Here is a 25,005-nt window from a genome sequence, read left to right as displayed (position 1 = left end):
CGCTTATTGTAAAAAAAAAAAAAGCTTAAAATGGTTTATTGTATTTCATGAATGACATAGAAACGCTCAACCTCTCTCAGTTATTACTGCTCATAAGTTCTTTCCACTAATTAAATTCCTTGGTCGTTGTTTTAATACAATATATCACGTTAAGCTTTGTTCGTACTGCCTGAGTCGCTTTTACCACGTCATATCAAACAGTTTGTCTTATTGGAGGGGTTTTGAAAAGGTCAGCAGCAAACTGGGTCAAAGTTAAATCAGGCAAATATCGTTCAACACGGCAAAAGTGAGCAGTGCTCGCCACTTAAGAAAGCCACACTCGAGCCGCTCAGGTGGCGCAGCGTTAAGTACGTAAGTAGGTAAGAATACATCGTATCGAATCTCAGCTCTGCCTTTCCGACTGGGTTGGGTGGCAGCATGCACAACGATTGGCTGTTGTTCAGGGTTAGAGGGTAAGAAAGTCGGATCATGGGTCCTCATAACTGGTGCGACTGCGGCCCCTGCTGGCTGACTGATGGCGCCCGCACAGGGCTGAGGAATAATGCTGATGGGGGTGTGGCCCTCCGTACACAGTGCCCGTCAAGTGTATGAACTCGACTCGTGCAGGTGAAAAATGCAGTCTGTACTGACTGTACTGAGGCGTCCCCAGTCAGCGGTGGAGGGGGCGTATGTCAGTTGAGAGGCGTCCCCAGTCAGCGGTGTAGGGTCGAATCAGGGTAATTGGACACGACTAGATTAGGGGAGAAAAATTGGGAGGAAAAAAAAAAAAGAAGAAAGCCACACTCCATAGGAAGCAAAAGCACGGCAGCACAAAAGTGATTTTGGTGTTTATCATGTGAATGCGCCCTAAGAGAACAATACATAACATCAAGGATTAGTTGGAGTATAGTGACGGCCAAAGTGTCATTCCGTTTATTAAGGGCCACTAGGATATCACTTAACAAGTTGTTAGATAAGCTACTATACTATTTTTTCAGGTTAAAAAAATATCAGGACGCTGCCTACAGGGTGCTGTTGGCTGGATATTTTTGGTTGGTGGACTATTCTCAGTCCAGCAGTGACAGTGAGGTGGTTAAAAACTCCATAGGCATTGCTGTGTCTTATCCACTCATACCAGCACAACACACATTAACACACCACCACGTCATTGTCACTGCAAGGCTGAGAATGATCCACCACCTAAATAATACCTGCTCTGTGGTGGTCCTGTAGGGGTCCTGACCATTGAAGAACAGGGTGAAAGCAGGCTAACAAAGCATGCAGAGTAACGGATGGACTACAGACAGTAATTGTAGAACTAACAACTGAAATCTGGGGCTCTGTACAAACGTGTGAGTGTTTTGCTAAATTAGACAATGCATAAAAAGAGAAGTTGCACTCTAATTTGAGGTCGGAATGAATTTAACACTAGCTTTTTATAACAATCACTGATGTGTGAAATCTACGCTAGCAATTCTAGCTCTGACCAGAACTGAGATCTCATCTGTAAGCTGTTGGAAATGAAATAAACAGCATTGACTACATATTTGCTTATAGATCAACAATTAATTAATTGGGTATTAGGTAGGACCAGAGCAGGACCACGTTACTCCATCTGTACACCTCAATCAGAGGGTCTGTCTGAAAACCTAGTGAGCTCTCTACATAGATGCATTTTACGTCATTCTTCACGCTCCTTAGAAACCTTAAAATGCTGCCTACCTAAGGTGCCTTAACTCTGACCGATAATCTGACTGAATAATGAGGGAGCATCCGATGCTTCCTTAGCAGTGAAGGCAATCCCAGTGACAAATAGCGCTCCCAGGTGGCACGGCGGGATATTCCGCTAGCACACCAGCGCCGAGATTCTGAACTCTGTGGTTCGAAACTCGGTGTTGCCACCGGTCGGCTGGATGCCATCTAGCGTGCATAAACTGACAGTGCCTGCAGAAGACGGTTTCTGCTAGGGCGGGATGACCGGAATATGTGGGTGGGGGCTTCAAACGCTGTGTAAGGACCCTGATTAGCAGAATGCATGGGTGAAAAAGAGTTCCGCTAAAGGCTGTGGTGGGTCGTCGGAGGCGTGAGCAGCAATATACCCACCTCGGCTGTAAGCAGGCGGACGAATGCAGAGTTCTTTTCAAATGTAAATAAATCCTCACTGATCTTTAATTTGCATAAAGATGAACAAACATAAATGTTAGTGACAATTCAACTGTTTTTGGTACACGGAGAGAGACGTTAGCCTTAGGCTAACTGTGTTACCTTAGTAGATGAAAACTGCACTGTCTAAGTAGTGCGTCCAAATAATCCGTCTTATTAGTTTGGTGTCTTATTAGAATCTTTTCTACTTAGGCAGCTACCTAGGTAGGCAGTAGGCAGCAAGGCATCTCACTAGGGTTTACAAAATAACCCATAGAATAAAAAAACTTAATGCAAAAAGACTGGATATTGACAATTTAAATACAATGAACTCACCATAGCTGATGAGTTTGCCCATTGGTTTCAACAGGTTGTAGCCCTTCTGGGTATCAGCACCACCCAAGGGGTCCAAAACAATGTCCACACCTAATAGGGAAAAAGACAAACACAAGGTTACATAAAATCTGGATCTTTTTATGTTCACATGTGTATATATATATATATATATATATATATATATAAACTACATTAAAGTCTCTTTAATTTTCTAAATAAACCAATATAAATATTGCCATAGACATTCCCATAAACATGCACTAAGGAGCAACATCAATCTTACACTGAGCAGAACAGCAACGACAATTCAAGGTTGAAACAAGAAAACAAGAGTGCGAAAAATGAAATGCACATTACATTGTGTGTTTACTATATTTAAATACACAATTCTAATCATTTAATTGACAATTATTGACTCATTTAATGAAACACTCTGAATTTCTGAATTAAATCTAGTTTTTTTATTTATTTATTGTATTCTATAAATTTCATTCTTTTTTTAATGCATCTTTCTCCCCATTTTCCTCCTGATTTAGTGCACTCAATTTGTCTTCCGCTGCTGAGGGATAACCGATTGCATCAGAGGAGAGCACACCATTGTACACGCCTCTTCCGACACGTGCACAGCCCTCCTCTTCTCGCCCCTGCATTCTGCACAGGCGTCTCTTCCGCCAATCAGGGTCCTTACACAGCGTATGAAGACCCACTCACCCACACATAGTCTGGCCCCCACCCTGCAGATACGGTGGCCAATTAGTATCTGCTGCGGGCACTGCTACCCAGTCGACCAGTGGCAACGCAGAGTTTCGAACTGAGGAGTTCCAAATCTCGGTGCTGGTGTGCTAGCGGAATATCCTGCTGTGCCACCTGGGTGCCTCATTCTATTTTTGAAGTGGTAGCTCAGTGGTTAAGGTACTGGACTGGTAATCAGAAGGTTACCAGTTCAGGCCCCACCACAGCCAAGTTGCCACTGTTGGGCTTCTGAGCCCTTAACCCTCAATTGCTCATATTCTATTCAGTCATAATTGTAGTAATTGTTATATACCCATTAAGACCCCATGTATAGTTATTTATTTTACATATTACTATTATTATTATACATACCCATTCCTATGCTTATATTATTATTATGTATATACTGTATTACTATGTATATAAACCTATGCTACTATTTGCACTGGTAGATGCTAACCATTTCGTTGCCTTGTAACTGTACTGAGCAATGACAATAAAGCTGAATCTATCTATCTATCTTTGGATAAAAGCCTCTGCTAAATTCTGCAAATGTAAATTTATTTTCTCCCAATTCTTTCTTAGTCATATCCAATTACCTGGTAGTATCTCTCCTCTACTGTGGCAGACCCCCACCCCCACTCCCACCCGACAAAGGCAACTTTGACACGTGTGCAGTTACCAACCGACGGTTGCACAGGGAGGCTGCGACCATCCCTCTAGACAGACACAGCCAATCATGTCTGTGTAGGCACCAGGCTGGTCGATAGCACAGCTGAGAGTCAAATTTCAATCTCAGCAGTAGCGGGCTTGTGCAGTAGACCGCTACACCACTTGAGCTTTAGTTGGATCACACATCGATCTAAAGTGTAAAAACTGAATAAAGAAATTTAAATGTGTGACTTTAAGTGCAAAGCGCTCAATCGCTTGAAACTTTTTCACTTCCTTCACACTTCCGATTTAGTCTGTGTTAACTAGGCCATACAGTCAGGGCTTAGTTGTTGCTCAACAGCCTAATATGATGTACACTACTGAGCTGAACGTATGTGGTTTAGAAATGCCAGCCAAACCTATTGGTAACCAGGGCTTAAAATAACCCACAACCCCACCGACACATGGGCAGCATACCGGATGCATCTCATCACCTACACTTTGACGAGTGCAGTGCAGCTCAGCGTTGTGTACGGAGAGACACACCCTGAGAGCACTCTTTTCTCATCTCTGTGCAGGAGCCATCAATCAGCCGGCAGAGGTCGTAATTGCACCAGTCATGGGAGAGAGACCCCATCCGGCTTAGTCCCGCCCAGATCTGAACAACAGGCCAATCGTTGTTCATGTGGCCGCTCAGCCTTAGACGGCAGGCAGAGCTGAGAATCGATACGATGTATTCCAGAGTTTAGCTCTGGTTCCAGCGTGTGTTTTTACCACTGCGCCCCCTGAGCGGCCCAAGTCAAAGCCAAGGGCGACCGTGGCAAGGAGAAACCTTGAGAGGAACCAGACTCAGTAGGAATCCATCCTCCTTGGGTGGCTTGGAGGATCATTTGAATGAATAGGTGCAGGCATGGCACTGTGTAAGAACATCTTCTCATCCAAGACCAGTGCCAGACCTCATAAATATTCTTAAATGGGCACAATCACTGTTCTGCTTCATGCCTAGTTGTTTGATGGGGTTAAGTTCAGGGCTCTGTGCGGGCCAGTCAAGTTCTTCCACACCAAACCCACCCAACCATGCCTTTACAGATCTTGCTTTAACACCAGGGCACAATTCAGACAGGTAGGTAACGTATTTCCTGGCATTCCCCAAACCTGGACTCGTCCATAAGACTGCCAGGTAAAGAAGTGTGATTTGGAACTTAATGGTGGTCAGAGTCCAATGGCGTCATGTACATCACTACATCCGATGCTCAGCACTGTGATATCACTTGGTGACACAAGGCTTGCATATATTAAAACCACCTCCTTGTTTCTACACTCACTGTCCATTTTATCAGCTCCACTTACCATATAGAAACACGTTGTAGTTCTACAATTACTGACTGTAGTCCATCTATTTCTCTACATACTTTTACCCTGCTTTCACCCTGTTCTTCAATGGTCAGGACCCTGTGAGGACCACCACAGAGTAGGTATTATTGGGTGGTGGATCATTCTCGGCACCGCAGTGACACTGACATGGTGGTGGTTTGTCAGTGTGTGTTGTGCTGGTATGAGTGGATCAGACACAACAGCGCTGCTGGAGTTCTTAAAAGCTGTGTCCACTCACTGTCCACTCTATTAGACACTCCTACCTGGTTGGTCCACCTTGTAGATGTAAAGTCAGAGACGATCGCTCATCTATTGCTGCTGTTTGAGTTGGTCATCTTCTAGACCTTCATCAGTGGTCACAGGACGCTGCCTACGGATATGTTTTTGGTTGGTGGACTATTCTCAGTCCAGCAGGGACAATGAGGTGTTTAAAAACTCCAGCAGCGCTGCTGTGTCTGATCCACTCATACCACCATGTCAGTGTCAGTGCAGTGCTGAGAGTGACCCACCACCCAAATAATACCTACTCTGTAGTGGTCTGGGAGAGTCCTGACCATTGAGGAATAGCATGAAAGGGGGCTAACAAAGCATGCAGAGAAACAGATGGACTACAGTCAGTAATTGTAGAACTACAAAGTGCTTCTATATGGTAAGTAGAGCTGATAAAATGGACAATGTGTGTAGAAACAAGGAGGTGGTTTTAATGTTATGGCTGATCAGTGTAGCTGCTCAGCTCTAGGCACAGAGGTTTTGTGCTGATGTTAATGCCAGAGATAGTTTGGAACTCTGCAGTAATTGAGTCAGCAAAGCTTTGGCGACTTTTATGCACTATGCGTCTCAGCACTCTGCGACCACGCTCTGTGAATTTCCGTGGTCGGCTACTTCGTAGCTGAGCTGCTGTGGTTTTTAAGTGCATCCACTTTTTAATAATAAGACTCACAGTTGATAGTGGAATATCTAGAAGGGAAGAAATCGGCATCCTGTTACAGTACCACGCTCAAACTCAGTGAGCTTTTTAGAACGACCCATTCTTTTATAAATGTTGGTAAAGGCAGACTGCATGACCAGGTGCCTGAAACACCAGTGTGTCCCAATACTTTTGTCCATATATGTAGGAAATAAAAGGCTATAAAAATAACTATTAAAAAAAATTCTGAAAATGGGGGAAACCTGTTCACCCACCCGAGGTTGTCGAGACTGCCGAGCCAACGATGCTGCTCCTGCTAGATGTGACGGACACCTGGCGTGTTTGCAACAAAAAAGGCAAGAACTCTATGGACTTTATCACAGACGGGACTGAATGATGACGAACTCCAATTGTTTTTGAATTATCCCCCAGGCCACCCAAGGAGGATGGGGTCCCTGCTGAATCTGGTTCCTTTTAAGGTTTCTTCCTGTATTTTTAAGGGAGTTTATCCTTGCCACTGTTGCCATCGGCTCGCTCAACAGGGGTTTTTGGTCTGTTGGTCCTGGATTCTGTAAAGTTGCTTTGAGACGATGTCTGTTGTAAAAAGTGCTATACAAATAAAATTGACCTGACGACTATTACCATTGCCTTATTAATGAAATGATAGGTTAGCATTTTTTTTTGGAATACGCTAAACACTCTTTGCAAATCAAACTGGGAGGTGGAACTGGTTAGCTTCCCTCTTTTAGTAAAAAGCTAGTATATTAGCTTTTATCTTTAGCATTAATGTATACTCCTGTTGTATCACTGCCTCTAACGATCTTTATCGGGTTACTCATCACCTTTGGGGTTAATCTTGCGGACCTCCTCCACATAGTCCCTCGTGCGGTAGTCGATAGGGTGTGTGACTCCGCCCTCGCTGATGACCTCATGCTTACTGGCAGAAGCCGTCCCGAAGATTGTGACGTCCTGCACGCCCTTACAGAGCTGAGTGGCGGCAATCCCGACTCCTCCTGCAAAGAGAGAGAGAGAACGAGAGAGAGAGAGAGAGAATAATCAGTTTACTACAGAGCAAACCCACACAAAAAAAGCCAAAGTATAAACAAATCAGCAAGTCGTCACAGGATTGCACCAAAATAACCACATCGTTATCTGCTAACCCAAATAACACACAGTACAGATATGAAATATTATCCTTTACAGTTGACAAGTGTAACTCTTACCTCTCATTTTTTCAAACAAAAGTTGAGAATATCCACAATTTTCTGACAGTTTCCCCTGTCATCTCTGTTTCTCCGCCTATCTCATCTCAATTTATTACCCAGCCTCTGTCTCAGTTCTCACCTGTGTCTCTTTTGGACCTATCTGAGATCTTAACAGGGATGCGAAGCTCCACTTGTGTTTTGGATCCTGCTCCATCAAAACTTGTTAAGGGTTGTTTTCCAGTTATCTCATCACTTATCACAGAGATAATCAATTCCTCTCTTAGTTCTGGCTCAGTCCCTCAATCACTCAAATTGGCTGCTGTTACTCCCATACTTAAAAAACCTGGACTTGACTCTAACATTATGAGTAACTTTCGGCCCATTTCCAATCTTCCATTTCTGTCGAAAATACTGGAACGTGTTGTTGCCTCACAGCTCAAAGATCACCTAAATTCCAATAATCTATTTGAATCATTTCAGTCTGGTTTCCGCCCCCAGCACAGCACTGAGTCAGCCCTCCTCAAAGTCACAAATGACCTTCTTCTTTCCTCAGACTCTGGACAAATTAATATTCTCGTCCTCCTTGATCTTACTGCAGCTTTTGACACCATTAATCACTCCATTCTTCTGTCCCGCCTTGAATCCTCTGTCAACATCACTGGTACTGCCCTTTTGTGGTTAAGGTCATATCTCATAAACAGACAACAGTTTGTTAATATCAACAATTGTAGTTCTGCCATTGCTCCACTGTCCCAAGGCGTTCCCCAAGGCTCAGTGTTAGGTCCCCTTTTGTTTATTCTTTATATGCTCCCCCTTGGTGACATCATACGTCGGCATGGTTTACATTTCCACTGCTATGCTGATGATATTCAGCTTTACATCTCCTCCAAATCCATTAATACTGAACTTCACTCCACTCTGACAAATTGCATCACTGAAATGAAATTGTGGATGAAAGCTAATTTCCTCAAATTAAACTGTGAAAAATCAGATATGATCATCGTAGGTCCTACAACCCTGGCAAAAACCACAAAAAATTTTCAAATTACCATTGATAATGACACTTTGTCTCCGTCTTCTAACATCCGAAATCTTGGTGTAATTTTTGATAGCAACCTCTCTTTTGACCGCCATGTAAATCACATCACCAAAACTGCTTTCTTTCATCTAAAAAACATAGCACGTCTACGTCCATCACTCTCCTTTTCTGCCGCCGAAACCTTGATTCATGCTTTTATTACATCCAGAATTGATTATTGCAATAGCATCCTTTATGGTACATCTAACAAAATCCTAAAAAAACTTCAGTATATCCAGAATTCAGCTGCTCGCCTCCTTACTCATACTCGCTCCCGTGATCATATTACACCTGTTCTACAAAAACTTCATTGGCTTCCCGTTGCTCAACGCATTCAATTCAAAATTCTTCTATTCACTCACAAAGCTCTCCATAATCAGGCCCCATCCTACCTCACCGACCTGCTCCATCAGCACATTCCCTCCCGTAGCCTTCGCTCTTCTGAGGCTAACCTACTGTCCATACCCTCTAGGACCAAGCACCGGACCTGGGGTGACAGGGCCTTTTCCATAGCTGCTCCATCTTTATGGAATGCTCTCCCCAAACACCTACGAGATTGTCCTGACCTGTCCAAATTCAAGTCACTTCTCAAAACTCATCTATTCAGAGTGGCATTTAACTTGTAACAACACAAAATAAATGCTTTTATTTTTGCTATTCTTTTTAATAGTTTTTATACTTAGATCACGACAGAAATGTGAAGTCCTAGATCCTAAAACTTGTAAAGTTTTCAGTTTCCTGATTGCATGTAAATCTGTCCTGCTTCTGTCTAATTTTAAGAAATTGTTCTATATTTGTTGTTCTCTCTCATAATTTAGCTAATTTTTAATGAACTGTCTTATGCTGCTCTCTTTGTTTTTATCTTAATTATTCTTGATGTTGATGTACTATTTTGATTTTGTACTATGATTTGTATGGTGTATGTACGTATTTGTTTTGATTATTTGTCTTATGTAAAGCGTCTTTGAGTATCTTGAAAAGCGCTATATAAATAAAATGTATTAGGGCAGCGGTAGGAAAAAAAAAAAGAAGAGAAAAACAGTGGTGAGACAAAGGCCGTCATGACAGTTTGTACTGAGATGTAAGGCGGGGCCGGCCACCGCAAGCAGCATTTAGCAGTATTAACCTTTTCAGAGTCATTTTGAGAGGGAAGTTTGATTTAACACCCCTTTATTTTCAGTCGGAAGCATATATTAACAGTGCAACATGATTTTTACTTTGCCTATCTGTGTAAATACCAGAGGTGGAAAGAGTACTAAAATATTGTACTCAAGTAAAAGTACTATTACTTTAATGAATTTTTACTTAAGTACGAGTAAATATAGTCTAAAAATCTACTCAAGTAAAAAGTAACTCATTTAAAATGTATTCAGAGTAAACGTTACTTAGTTACTTTTATAACAGGACAGGGTGTCTCTTCTGTGTAATGCAAACAGGACAAGTGGATATAAATCTCACAATAGTTGTTTTTAATTAAAATATAATAGAAAAAAACATGTTGATACATTTAAAACATTTAGCGATGTGTAATGTGTCATTTTAGTACAGACCATCCCATAAAACTTTTTCAAACTGTATAACCACTAGTGATGGGTCGTTCGCGGAAGATCCGATTCTATTGAAGGGCCCTTTAAAATGAACGAAAGGAACCGAGTTGCACCTCTGGGAGCCGTTATATATATATTTCTATTTGTGCGCAGTTCTTATCGGCGGTAATCCACCTATTCCGCTTAGCAGAAACAAACACAGGCACATTTCTGCACAAGAGAGGATTTTTCTAAAACTAAATGCAATGCAACCACAGTACATCTCTTCCCTGTAGTTCTTTCTGCAAATTTTTCAAATGCAAATTTTTGTAAATTTTACTAAATTGTTTTTGTGTTTCTAATGTAAGCCCAGTTTGGCTACAAGTTATACAACAGATGATTTATTGCAATTATTTTAAACTATTTTTGTTATTAAAATATACTTGTTGTCAATGTGTATACTTTTGACAATCTTTTTATCTCATTTAAGTGTTGTTTGAATTAGACCTACATTTAAGGCAAGGTTGTTCATCATTGATATTAATATCGGGGGTGTCTTATAGTTACCCAGTAGCGCATCTCGCTGCCTGAAATAAAGAACGAAGAGCCATTTTTTTAACTGTGTATTTTCCATCGCATAATTCACTGCAGCAGTTTCCCAGACGCGATTTTTTTGCGTTTTTTTTACTCAGTTATTTAAAATTTAGCTAATTACAATTCTTAATTCAAAACATGCTTAAGTAAAAGTACAATTACTGGTTGTAAAATCTACTTTAAAAAGTACAAGTACACAATTACAGTAACGTGAGTAAATGTACTTCGTTACTTTCCACCTCTGGTAAATACAGTACATTACTTATAATACTACACGGTCAAGTCACATTATTATGACCACTTTCTATTTTCGATGGCGGCAGCGCATAGCTCATGAAGTAAGTCATGTTTCATGAGCTAGCTTGGTGGTATATAAGATGTACGATAGGCTGTCTGCACATATACCGACCAGGCATAACATATGACCAGAGAGGTGAAGGAATAACACTGATTATCTCTTCATCACGGCACCTGTTAGTAGGTGGGATATATAAGCCAGCAAGTGAACATTTTATCCTCAAAGTTGATTTGACAAAGGCCAAATTAGACGACTGGGTCAGAGCATCTCCAAAACTGCAGCTCTTGTGGCGAGCATCTATCAAAAGTGGTCCAAGAAAGGAACAGTGGTAAACCGATGACAGGGTCATGGGCGGCCAAGGCTCATTGATGCGTGTGGGGGGCGAAGGCTGGCCTGTGTGGTCCGATCCAACAGACGAGCTACTGTAGCTTAAATTGCTGAAGTAGTTAATGCTGGTTCTGATAGAAAGGTGTCAGAATACACAGTGCGTCACAGTTTGTTGTGTATGGGGCTGCATAGCCACAGACCAGTCAGAGTGCCCATGCTGACCCCTGTACACCGCCGAAAGCGCCAACAATGTGCACGTGAGCATCGGAACTGGACGACGAAGCAATGGAAGAAGGCGGCCTGGTCTGATGAATCACGTTTTCTTTTACATCACGTGGATGGCCGGTGCGTCGCTTACCTGGGGAACACATGGCACCAGTATGTACTATGGGAAGAAGGCAAGCCAGTGGAGGAAGTGATGCTTTGGGCAATGTTCTGCTGGGAAACCTTGGGTCCTGCCATCCATGTGGATGTTATTTTGACACGTACCACCTACCTAAGCATTGTTGCAGACCATGTACATCCTTTCATGGAAATGGTATTCCCTGATGGCTGTGGCCTCTTTTGCCACAAAGCAAAAATGGTTCAGGAATGGTTTGAGGAGCACAACAATGAGTTTGAGGTGTTGACTTGGCCTCCAAATTCCCCAGATCTCAATCCAATCGGGCATCTGTGGGATGTGCTGGACAAACAAGTCTGATCCATGGAGGACCCACCTCACAACTTACAGGAGTTAAAGGATCTGCTGCTAACATCTTGGTGCCAGATACCACAGCACACCTTCAGGGGTCTAGTGGAGTCCATGCCTTGACGGGTCAGGGCTGTTTTGGCAGCAAAAGGGGGACCAACACAATATTAGGAAGGTGGTCATGATGTTATGCCTCATCGGTGTATATCCCTCATTGCTGTCATGGGTAAAAGTACCATGGGTAAAATTGTCCATGTGGTAGACCAGCCTCACACATGAATCTATCTAAGTATGGGTGAATAAGAAAGGGTAGATGTACTGTGTAAGGCTGATATAGCTCTTTGGTCTTGGCCATGGTTGAGTTTGGAATCTGACTGTTTGAGGCCGTGGACAGGTGTCTTTTATACAGATAACGAGGTCAAACAGGTGCCATTAATAAGGTAACGAGTGGAGGACAGAAGAGCTTCTTAAAGAAGAAGTTACAGGTCTGTGAGAGCCAGAAATCTTGCTTGTTTGTTATTGACCAAATACTTATTTTCCACCATAATTTACAAATAAATTCTTTAAAAATCCTACAATGTGATTTCCTGGATTTTTTTTTCTCATTTTGTCTCTCATAGTTGAAGTGTATCTATGATGAAAATTACAGACCTCTCTCATCTTTCTAAGTAGGAGAACCTGCACAATCAGTGGCTGACTAAATACTTTTTGACCCCACTGTACATTATGCAGAACAACCTTTCTCACTCACGACCAAAGAAAATCTTGATGAGCATTGTGGTCTGTCTGTGAGACACAGTGGTTAAACTGGTAAAATGGTTAACCTACTTGTAAAAGCTGACAATATACATATATATGCAGTGAAACCTCACGTAAACAGACTAAAAGGGGTGCGCACTGGTGCGCAAAATGCTTTGTCTGAAACAGCAAGGTTTATTTTCCCAGGGGTGTGAAAATATATACTATATATACACACCAATCAGCCATAATATTAAAACCACCTCCTTGTTTCTACACTGACTGTCCATTTTATCAGCTCCACTTAGAAGCATGCCATATAGAAGCACTTTGTAGTTCTACAATTACTGACTGTAGTCCATCTGTTTCTCTACATACCCTTTTAGCCTGCTTTCACTCTGTTCTTCAATGGTCAGGACCACCACAGAGCAGGTATTATTTAGGTGGTGGATCATTCTCAGCACTGCAGTGACACTGACATGGTGGTGGTGTGTTAGTGTGTGTTGTGCTGGTATGAGTGGATCAGACACAGCAGCACTGCTGAAGTGTCCACTCACTGTCCACTCTATTAGACACTCCTACCTAGTTGGTCCACCTTGTAGATGTAAAGTCAGAGATGATCGCTCATCTATTGCTGCTGTTTGAGTTGGTCATCTTCTAGACCAGGGGTCATCAAACTACGGCCCGCGGGCCGTATACGGCCTGATGCTTTAATTTGACCGGCCCCTTTAACCACAGCAGCAATACATGTTGTCTGGCCACTGTTCATCTTCGAACTCACAGTATTATAACGGGGAAAAAAATAACAAAGGAGTCTTAGTAGATTATACGGCAGCGATCAAAGGGTGGCGCTCCAAGCATGAGGGGAGTGATTGGCGCATCAATAGAGACATGAGTGACTGCAGCCACTGTGGGATTTCGTTATGAAAATCCTCATGTCCTGTGTTAATTTCATTAAAGCTAATGCTCTTAACTACAGGCAGTTTCAGGAATTCTTGTCTGAGCTGAAGATGTGCTTTACTGAGATCCGCTGGCTGAGTCGGGGCGAGTTTTGAAATCTTTTAACGATCTGCTCCCGGAGATCAACGCATTTATGCATCCAAAATCAAAACTCAAGCACATTGTTTAATTTTTTATGCTTCTCTTTCCATTGTGAGCTCCCCGATCTCAATAAAACATGCACTCAAAGTAACTACCGTTTTCGGGAGCGTCTTCTTCTGTGTGCAAACTTTTTCGAAGTTGAAACACCTTAAATCTCCAACCAGATCCAGACTCACTGATCAACATTTATTAGCTATTATGACAGGCAGTAACAAATAAGGAACCTGATGCTTACTGTCATCAGGCAAAAGCAGACTCACAGTTCACACTGATTTTTTAAGGAAACACTGTATTAAAATAAATAAAGTTTCTGCATTATCATTATGAACTACAATTATACAAAGCACAGACAATACATCCAGTATACATAGTAAATAGCTTTTTTGGGTGTGTTTACTATTTCACCCGCGGTCCGGCCCCCCGAAACACTGAAGAACAGTAATCTGGCCCTTCGGTTAAAAAGTTTGAGGACCCCTGTTCTAGACCTTCATCAGTGGTCACAGGATGCTGCTTACGGGGGGGGGGGGACTATTCTCAGTCCAACAGTGACTGAGGTGTTTAAAAACATCACGACACACAGCACAACACACACTAACACACCACCACCATGTCAGTGTCACTGCCGTGCTGAGAATGATCCACCTCCCAAATAATACCTACTGTGTAGTGGTCCTGGGAGAGTCCTGACCATTGAAGAACAGCATGAAAGGGAACTAACAAAGCATGCACAGAAACAGATGGACTACAGTCAGTAATTGTAGAACTACAAAGTGCTTCTATATGGTAAGTGGAGCTGATAAAATGGACAGTGAGTGTAGAAACAAGGTGGTTTTAATGTTATGGCTGATTGGTGTATCAATGTATTCGCCACTTTAAGTATTTATGTGTCTGCAAATGTCAAGGTGTGCGGCAGGTTTGAATGGAAATTAAAAGAGGTCCCCCAGGATTCATGTTCAAGACCACCTGTACCAGCTTTGTCACGTTGCTGCCCCCATGAAAGAATAAGTTGTTTTTGTTAAGTTGTTGAGTGTTTACTTGTTGGTTAAATAAAAAAGTGAATGCATTAACGCACAAACGAGCACTAATCCGTGCACACGAGACCATTACTTTTACGTGCATGTTTCAGGCTAAATGATTAAGAGACAAAGAAGTAGAGAGGAAGAGTAAATTCATTTACAAAGGTCATGGCAAATAACACAAAGGGCAAAGCTTACTAAATGCCACGATAAATATCACGCTCGCAAAACCACACACACACACAGGTTAGAGCCAGACCACACAAATACCATACAAATATTGTAAACATAAAACCACCTCCTCGTTTCTACACACATTGTCCATTTTATCGACTTCAATTACCATATAGAAGCACTTTGTAGTTCTACAATTACTGACTGTAGTCCGTCTGTTTCATGCTGTTCTTCAATGGTCAAGACCCCCACAGGACCACTACAGACCAGGTATTATTTAAGTGGTGGATCATTCTCAGCACTGCAGTGACACTGACATGGTGGTGGTGTGTTAGTGTGTGTTATGCTGGTATGAGTGGATAAGACAGCAGCACTGCTGGAGTTTTTAAACACCTCACTGTCACTGCTGGACTGAAAATAGTCCACCAAACCAAAAATATATCCAGCCAACAGCGCCCCATGGGCAGCGTCCTGTGACCACTGATGAGGATCTCAAAGATGACCAAGTCAAACAGCAGCAATAGATGAGCGATCGTCTCCGACTTCACATCTACAAGGTTGCCCAAGTAGGTAGGAGTGTCTAACAGGGGGGACAGTGAGTGGACATGGTATTTAAAAACTCCAGCAGCACTGCTGTGTCTGATCCACTCATACCAGCACCTAAATAATACCTGCACTGTGGTGGTTCTGTGGGGGTCCCGACAACTGAAGCACAGGGTAAAAGCAGGGTAAAAAAGTATGTAGCGAAACAGATGGACTACAGTCAGTAATTGTACAGTAGAACTACAAAGTGCTTCTATATGATAAGTGGAGCTGATAAAATGGACAGTGAGTGTAGAAACAAAGAGGTGGTTTTAATGTTATGGATGATCGGTGTACAGTCTAAGCAATTGAAAAAGTGACAACCTGGCAGTGGTGGAACTTGAACCAGCAACCTTATGATTACCAGTCCATTAATTTAACCGCTAGGAAACGTTTTTGCTACACATACTTGCCAAAGAATTCCTGCAGTGTTTTCACTACTGACAGACTGAAAGCTGCTGCTGAGTTTACTGATTTAATCGCACTGTGTACAAAAACAACTGAGTAAGCAGCACCGAAGCGGAACGGCCAAGAACTTTAGACCTTGTGTGTGTGCACACTTAAGGTTAAGAGTTTTACATTCACTGTGAGTTGTCCATAACTTTTGGCAGAATTAAATGTGCAACTAACTGGTTATTATATTGGCCCACAACACCTCATGAAATGCTATTCATCAAAAAAGATAATATATTCATATTAACGTTAACTGTGAACAATAAAATATCAATTTATGACCAAACTCAACATCGATTTTCTATTTCTACAATGTTCAAAATACCCCCATGTCACATGGACACAGGCACCTCCTTGTTTCTACACTCACTGCCCAATATATCAGCTTCACTTATCATATAGAAGCACTTTGTAGTTCTACAATTACTGACTGTAGTCCATCAGTTTCTCTGCATGCTTTGTTAGCCCCCTTTCATGCTGTTCTTCAATGCTCAGGACCCTGTGTGTTAGTGTGTGTTGCGCTGCCGGAGTTTTTAAAATACCGTGTCCACTCACTGTCCAATCTGTTAGACACTCCTACCTACTTGGTCCACCTTGTAGATGTAAAGTCAGAGACGATCACTCATCTATTGCTGCTGTTTGAGTTGGTCATCTTTGAGCTCCTCATCAGTGGTCACAGGATGCTGCCCACAGGGCGCTGTTGGCTGGATATATTTTTGGTTGGTGGACTATTCTCAGTCCAGCGGGGACAGTGAGGTGTTTAAAAACTCCACTCATACCAGCACAACACACACTAACACACCACCACCATGTCAGTGTCAATGCAGTGCTAAGAATGATCCACCACCTGAATAATACCTGCTCTGTGGTGGTCCAGAGAAACAAATGGACTACAGTCCGTAATTGTAGAACTACAAAGTGCTTCTACATGGTAAGTAGAGCTGATAAAATTTACAGTAAGTGTAGAAACAAGGAGGTGGTTTTAATGTTATGGTTGATCGGTATATTAGGGTGTTTAAAAAAAGTAATAAATTTGTTTTATAAAGCTATGTGTAGGACAGATGATGAACATTCATTAATTCATTTACTCATTGTTTTACCACGGCTTCATCCTACTCAGGGTTGCTGAGGGTTCAATTCACTGGGCACACCCACTAGGTCACGAATTCCATTGAATGTAGACATGGTGTAGATTGTTCTGGCACATGTCTGGCATGGCTGACATGTCTTAAGATCTGAAGGATTTTTGCAATTGAAACTGTGTGTGTGTGTGTGTGTGTGTGTGTGTGTGTGTGTGTGTGTGTGTGTGTGTGTGTGTGTGTGTGTGTGTGTATATAAAGGGTCAGTCTACCCCGTGATTTCAGGGCCCACATCACAAGACTTCAAGTGAAACTGCCAAGATATCCACTTAAGCTACGGTCTTACTGCTGATTTGACATTTTCGAAAACAAGTCATGAGACCAGACAGGAAGAGTAAAAAAATGACATTTCTTAGATGTTTTAAAGCCTTAGTATTTGGAATTTTATTTGATTATATTACACCCTTAGACCCAGCTGTTCGTTACTTGAAAATCAAAGTTCACTGAGAATTAGAGCCATAAAGTCCTAACCTCAACTTCAACACAATAGAACACCTCTGGCCAAGCCTTTTTGCCCAACACCAGGGTCAAACTTCCCAACTGGTTTTCGCTTTTTCAGACTGAATGGGCACAAATTCCATCACCTTAGACACACTGTGCCACACTTGTAAGGTTCCTACAACCTTACAAGTCATAGTTTGCCACTTCATTGCATTAAATAATTCGGTTCTTTACAATCTACCATATACACCGATCAGCCATAACGTTAAAACCACCTACTTGTTTCTACACTCACTGTTCATTTGATCGACTCCACTTATCATATAGGAGCACTTTGTAGTTCTACAATTACTGACTGTAGTCCATCTGTTTCTCTGCATGCTTTGTTAGCCCCCTTTCATGCTGTTCTTCAATGGTCAGGACCCCCACAGGACCACTACAGAGCAGGTATTATTTAGGTGGTGGGTCATTCTCAGCACTGCAGTGACTGACATGGTGGTGGTGTGTTAGTGTGTGTTGTGCTGGTATGAGTGGATAAGACACAGCAGCACTGCTGGCGTTTTTAAACACCTCACTGGCACAGCTGGACTGATACCAAAAATATATCCAGCCAACAGCGCCCTGTGGGCAGCATCCTGTAAGCACGGATGAAGGTCTAGAAGATGACCAACTCAAACAGCAGCAATAGATGAGCGATCGTCTCTGACTTTACATCTACAAGGTGGACCAACTAGGTAGGAGTGTCTAATAGAGTGGACAGTGAGTGGACATTTCTGTGTCTTATCCACTCATACCAGCACAACACACACTAACACACCACCACCATGTCAGTGTCACTGCAGTACTGAGAATGATCCACCACCCAAATAATACCTACTCTGTAGTGGTCCTGGGAGAGTCCTGACCATTGAAGAACAGCATGAAAGGGAAACAGATGGACTACAGTCAGTAATTGTAGAACTACAAAGTGCTTCTATATGGTAAGTGGAGCTGATAAAATGAACAGTGTGTGTAGAAACAAGGAGGTGGTATGGTTGATCGGTGTAAATGTGTTGGTGGGATTTATAACACATACCCTGTTAGCACTCACTGTATGTGTACAGTTTAATGTTAAAGCTATCTTCATAAAAAGAGCACTACTGCTGCACCTGATACACTTATACCAGCACTTCTCACACTACCTGTGTGTTTTGAGCGTATGTGCATTATTCATCTACCACACTGATGTTGATAGGCATAAACTTACTGACTCCAAGTTAGCTGTTGGTTGGAACACTTTGTTGCCACACATACCCCATCTGTCATCAGAGACGGAACCCCATACGATGATTCTCTGCACTGCATGACACTAATGGTGGAGTGTATTGGAAATGCACATGGTCAACATTAATACTTAAACATGCCGTGGCCTTCGATGACAGGAAATGCAACGTTTCCTGTGGTTTACTGGTGTCCCAAATACTTAGAAATCGCTTTTTAACGCTTCCCAGTCATATTTTTCCTTTCCAATATAGTCCACAATAGGCCATTTCTATGGCATACGTTTGCTGGCATTAACAGTTTAGATCTTAGAAACAATGGTTATATTATTGTAGTGATTATATCATGCGTTTCAACTTCAAAGTTCAAGATTATCGCCAGGTCACCAGTCCATCACAGGGCAAACACACATTCACACACACATCTCCAGTTAGCCTGACAGCATGTCTTTGGACTGTGGGAGGAAACCGAAGCTGACCATGCAAACTTCACACAGAAACGATCCACCTGGGAATCAAACCCAGGACCTTCTTGCTGTGAGGCAACAGTGCAACCCTTTAGTCTTATTTAAGTTTTATTTAGGTGATATACTGTATTTATATACACACACGCATTTTTCTCCAATTTTCTCCCAATTTAGTGTGGTCAATTTGTGTTCCGCTTCTGGGGATCCCCAATATTTTGCAGTTGAGGAGGGTATGTTGCTGCTCCTGCCTCCTCCGACCCGCACACAACCCTTAACGGAACCCTTTTCCACCCAAGCACTCTGCACAGGCGCCTCTATCCGCCAATCAGAGTCCTTACACAGCGTTTGAAGACCACGCCCATATATTCCGGTCATCCCTCCCTGCAGGCACTGTCGATTATGCCCGCTAGATGGCGCCCAGCTGGCCGGTGGCAACGTTGAATTTCGAATCGATGAGTTCAGAATCTCGGCGGAAGATCCCGCTGTGCCACCTGGGCGCCAGATTTAGGTGATTTTTAAGTTTCAACAAGATGTGTTTAGCTTATATTACTTAATGTATTAATTATATTTTGGTAATTTGTTGACTAAGTTATCTTTAAAAATACAGGAAATCAGAAGGAAATACTTTTATAGCCCAGTACTATAGATTATTCTAAATAACAAGTTTAAATTGTAGCCAGTCAGGCGTTGTTTTTTATCAGTTTTGCCCTAAAGCTACACTGACAAGTGTTTGTTATTGTAATGTAATCATTCCATTTCTTATCTAATGTTCCACAGCTCTGCAAATAAGCCACAAAAACCACATCAGTTGTAACTGGCAGCTGGCAACCCTAACTCTAAACCCTAACCCTAACCCTAAACCCTAACCCTAAACCCTAACCCTTCTGACTTTTTAGCACATCCAGTTACCCAATTGCAGTACGCTTCCTCGCTACTGATGCCGATCCCCACCCTGACTGAGGAGAGCGAGACTGACACATGCCCCCTCTGACATGTGTGCAGTACCTACTGCATCTTTTCACCTGCACGAGGCGAGTTCATATGCGGATCAGCTTTCTGAACGGAGAGCTACACCCTGATCAACGCATTATCCATCGATTCCAGCCAGCAGAGTTCATAGCTGCACCAGTTATGAGGAACCCTGGTCCGACTTTCCCACCCTGTGTGAACAACAGCCAATCGTTGTTCATGTAGCCGCCCAGACCAGCCGGACGGCAGAGCTGAGATTCGAAACGATGTGTTCGAAATCTCAGCTTTGGTATGCTAGTGTGTTTTACCGCTGTGCCACCTGCACTTTGTATTTATTTATTTATTTGATACAAAGACAGAAGCATATTTTATACCTCTTAGCATTGGGTTTTTGCAAACTATATTGATTTGTTGCCTACTTCTAAGTAAGAGCTAGTTTGTGTAGATTTAATTCGGGTGGGGGGGGTCAATAATTATTCATCACTGCTGACAGATGATTAAAATTCCCTGTGGAAGAGCCGTCAGAACCCTGGAGAGAGGGTAGTGGAGTAGAAGCAGATTCCCATGGTTAATATCATTCGTTCTGCTCCAGATTAAATCCAATTTTTTAATTAAAATATTATTATAATCTTTATCTAATTTTATTCATTTTCTCAAAAGACCACATGAGGACAACACACAAACACCCACATGAGCACTAAATAGCACATAAGTTACAGATAAGCCTTTATTTTTCTCTCTCTGCTCACACGTTCACACCCACGTTCACACCCACACACACAGACGTGCACAGAACTTTGGCAGCCGACGCTCAGGGTCACCACGGCGTGACCCTTTCTATTGAGGGGGAATTTCCTCTAAAGCAGTGTGGAATTTTACAGATTTACTAAAGTCAGCCCACAGAAAGGGCAACCGGAGGACAAAGATAAGGCGAGACAAACTTTCTTAATATTTTTCATGTATCTAGACATCTGCATTTGTGGGGAATAACCGTCAAATTCACTCTGAAAGCTTCCACATGTATCAGTGTTTATCTGGATTTTCCTCACTGTTTCACTTTTAAACTTGTGTTATAGCTCGGGGTGCTGAAAAATTGTGAGAATCAGCTGTTCCGAGAGAGTCTAAAGGCTTATCTTTAAAACAAAAGCTTATAGTGACTTAATGTATTAACACTACACCTCTCTTAATTATTACTGCTCACAGGTTCTCTCCACTAATGAAACTCCTCACTTCTTGTTTTGGTACAATAATTCACGATTTTGCCACTTCTCATGTCAATGCGCCCTTACTGAACTTTACTGAGCGATTTCTGACACAGCCATAATTTTTCGGTAGTCATGGAACTTATCATCATAAATGTCACAGCGTCACCTGCAGCTGTGGAGCAGACGCTACAGGCAAAACGAAACCGCTAGATGTATGCCAGCTTGTAAGCTCGCGAAGGCGTGTTCAGCTTCGTGCAACGCTCTAGAACTTAGTTTCGCAGGAAGTAAGCGGAGGCCTTAACTCGACGTCCCCTAAACTCGATATCATTGAAACTCTACGCCCTTCATCGAGAAATTTGTACCCTTAAACTTGATGTGTGTGCGACTGCTGCTCTGTTCAGCGCTTGGCTTGACCGGTGCGATAAAACTTCATCAAAGTGCGAATATGAGACCAATCTGTTAGATGTATGCCAGCTTGTAAGCTCACGAAGGCGCGTTCAACTTGATGTGTGTGCGACTGCTGCTCTGTTCAGCGCTTGGCTTGATGAATATGAGACCAATCTGCATTTGTGAGGAATAACCGTCAAATTCACTCTGAAAGCTCCACGTGTTATAGCTCAGGGTGCTGAAAAATTGTGAGAATCAGCTTTTCCGAGAGTCTAAAACACTTTTTGTAAAAAAAACCCTAATGTAGCCGCTCAGGTGGCACAGCGGTAAAAACACACGCTGCAACCAGAGCTGGATTTCGAGTACGTCGTATCGAATCCAGCTCTGGCTCAAGGCTGAGTGGCTGTATGAGCAACGATTGGCCAGTTGTTCAGTTGGGGGGGGGCGGGACAAAGAGCCGGATGTGGGTCTCTCTCTGTCAGAATGCGATACGACCTCTGCTGGCTGATTAGAGGAGCCTGCACAGAGATGAGGAAAGAGGGCCTTAGGGTGTGTCTCTCCGCATGCAACGCTAGGTGGCACAATACTCATCAATATGTGGGTGGCAAAAATGCAAAAATGGGTTGGCTTCAATCTGTCTCGGCATAGACAGAGAGGAAGCATTATGCAAATTGGACAATTGGACGCGCTAAAGGGGGAAAAAAAGGGGGAGAAAATGCAAAAAAAAAAATATAGGAAAACAAAACTTTTCTTAATTATTACTGCTTATAAATTTCTCGCTTGTTGTTTTAGTTGAATAAGTCACGATTTTGCCACTTCTCATATGAATGCGCCCTTACTGAAATTTTTCAGTTGTATTTCAGTGTTTATATTATATTTGTGTTATTTTCAGTGTATAAGTGTCAAAAACCCCATTGTTTTACATTAGCCTAAAATATATACAGTTCCAAGGGACCATGGAACGCATTAACAGGTTTCCCCAAACATCCTTATAGGATAAAAAACCTTAAAACTCAATGCCACTCCCAGAACTAATTGATGTCAAGTTTCAAGGTACCACTGTACAGACAATGATTGGCTTGTTTGTTCGTCTGTGAGTTGGATTGCCGGAGGGAATTCCTCATAACTAATGCAATTACAAACCTCTGCTGGCTGTATATTGGCGCCTGCACATAGACGGGGGATAATGGGGATCAGTGCATGACTCTCCGTACATGATACAGATGCAGTCAGCTACAGCACATGTGTCAGGGGGGCCGTGTGTTAGTCCCGGCTCTCCTCGGTCAGGAGTGGCGGTCAGAAGCAGTAGAGAGGAAGTGAAATCGGGTAACTGGATACGACTAGATCGGGAGGAAAATTGGGGGAAAGCATGAAAAAAAGTTTGAAGTAGAACAGTGAGGATAACAGTAGTTAGTAAGGTTCCTTTTAAAAGTTTTCCAATTTTCCTCTTAATTTAGTCATATCCAATTCCCCAACTGCCCAAGACCGAGGAGAGCCGTGACTAACACACAGCCCCTTCCACACGTGTGCAGTAGCCGACTGCTTCTTTTCATCTGCACGAGACGAGTTCACATGTGGATTAGTCTTGCACAAGGAGAGTCACACACTGACCCCCATTATTCCTCGTCTCTGTGCAGGATTCATCGATCAGCCAGCAGAGGTCATAGTTGCATCAGTTGTGAGGAATGTCCTCCGGCAACCAACCCAATGGCCGGGCCAATTATAGTCCATGTGGGCGCCCAGCCTGCCGGTAAAACGGTCTTCCCTCACTAATGATTTTTTTGGAACTTGATGGTCAAAGCTGTGACAAGCATTACCAATTAATATAGATCACCATGTGAGGTGTTGATTTGACCTAAATCCAACCAGCTGCCTAAAGCAAATGTGACCATACAGTCACAAACTCTACAGTCCTTTCACTTTCTGAGACAGGGCTAAATCCAAAAACCTTGGTTAAAGGATAACCTTATCAAGTTTTGATCATTAATTAAGTGTGGACAACTGCTGCCGTGTGAATCTCGGTGGACCAGCCGGTACAAGCACCATCATTCTACGTGTCTCCAGCTTCTTCCTGTCTGTAATTTTTAGCCATGTTGAGCAGATAGTGTGTCTGGAGCTTAAGACACGAACAGGAAACACATTTTAGGGTCCAGGATAAATTAAAAAAACATCCTGTGCACTGTACCTCCAAGTGCTTCCTAAAAAAACACACAGTTCCATAAGATTCTTATTATAGTTTACAAATCTAACAAAAGATCAGAAAGAAGGATTTATAGATAATCTGAGAACTATTTCTTGGACTAATAGTATAAAGTTGGTGGTTAAATAAAGTTATAGACAAGGTAGGGCAACTAGGTGTAGCTCTGCTACCAGTCAGCTGGCCCCCCCAGCAGGCACAATTTGCCACTAGTCTGCTGGGTTGGAAAAAACTAACTAAAAAGGGGGTGGGGTCTTTGACACTGTAAAGACCCTGGTTAGTAGCCCAAGGCACCTGTACAGAAGTGGAGGAACGTGGAGATCAGTGCGTGACTCTCCATGCACGAGACTTACCACACCAAAGTATGGGGCGAATAAGAAGGGGTCGGTGGACTGCATCCAGGCAAATATACTCTCCTCGGACGTGATCAGGGTATATATACTGGTGCTGGTCATAAAATTAGAATATCATAAAAAGTTGATTTATTTCAGTAATTCCATTCAAAAAGTGAAACTTGTATATTATATTCATTCATTACACACAGACTGATATATTTCAAATGTTTATTTCTTTGTTGATGATGTTGATGTTGATGATTATAACTGACAACTAATGAAAACCCCAAATTCAGTATCTCAGAAAATTAGAATATTACTTAAGACCAATACAAAAAAAAGATTTTTTGAAATGTTGGCCAACTGAAAAGTATGAACATGAAAAGTATGAGCATGTACAGCACTCAATACTTAGTTGGGGCTCCTTTTGCCTGGATTACTGCAGCAATGCGGCGTGGCATGGAGTCCATCAGTCTGTGGCACTGCTCAGGTCTTATGAGAGCCCAGGTTGCTCTGATAGTGGCCTTCAGCTCTTCTGAATTGTTGGGTCTGGCGTATCGCATCTCCCTCTTCACAATACCCCATAGATTTTCTATGGGGTTAAGGTCAGGCGAGTTTGCTGGCCAATTAAGAACAGGGATACCATGGTCCTTAAACCAGGTACTGGTAGCTTTGGCACTGTGTGCAGGTGCCAAGTCCTGTTGG

The 25,005-nt window shown here is 42.5% G+C and overlaps 1 protein-coding gene across 1 annotated transcript in view; it reads right to left on the bottom strand.

Moving 5' to 3' along the window:
- vat1 (vesicle amine transport 1) overlaps window positions 1-25,005 on the bottom strand; it is a 76,480-nt gene that overhangs the window by 16,983 nt on the left and 34,492 nt on the right. Inside the window, exons 3-4 of the mRNA XM_062984922.1 lie at window positions 6,964-7,134; window positions 2,458-2,547 (exon numbers count right to left, since the gene is read on the bottom strand). Of these exons, the coding sequence (XP_062840992.1) occupies window positions 2,458-2,547; window positions 6,964-7,134 (261 nt within the window). The remainder of the gene's footprint in view (window positions 1-2,457; window positions 2,548-6,963; window positions 7,135-25,005) is intronic.

This window comes from Trichomycterus rosablanca, chromosome 22, assembly GCF_030014385.1.
Source record: "Trichomycterus rosablanca isolate fTriRos1 chromosome 22, fTriRos1.hap1, whole genome shotgun sequence".
Classification (NCBI taxonomy): Eukaryota; Metazoa; Chordata; class Actinopteri; order Siluriformes; family Trichomycteridae; genus Trichomycterus; species Trichomycterus rosablanca.
Note: the sequence above shows the minus strand (reverse complement) of the source record. Positions and strands in the feature narration are given on the sequence as shown.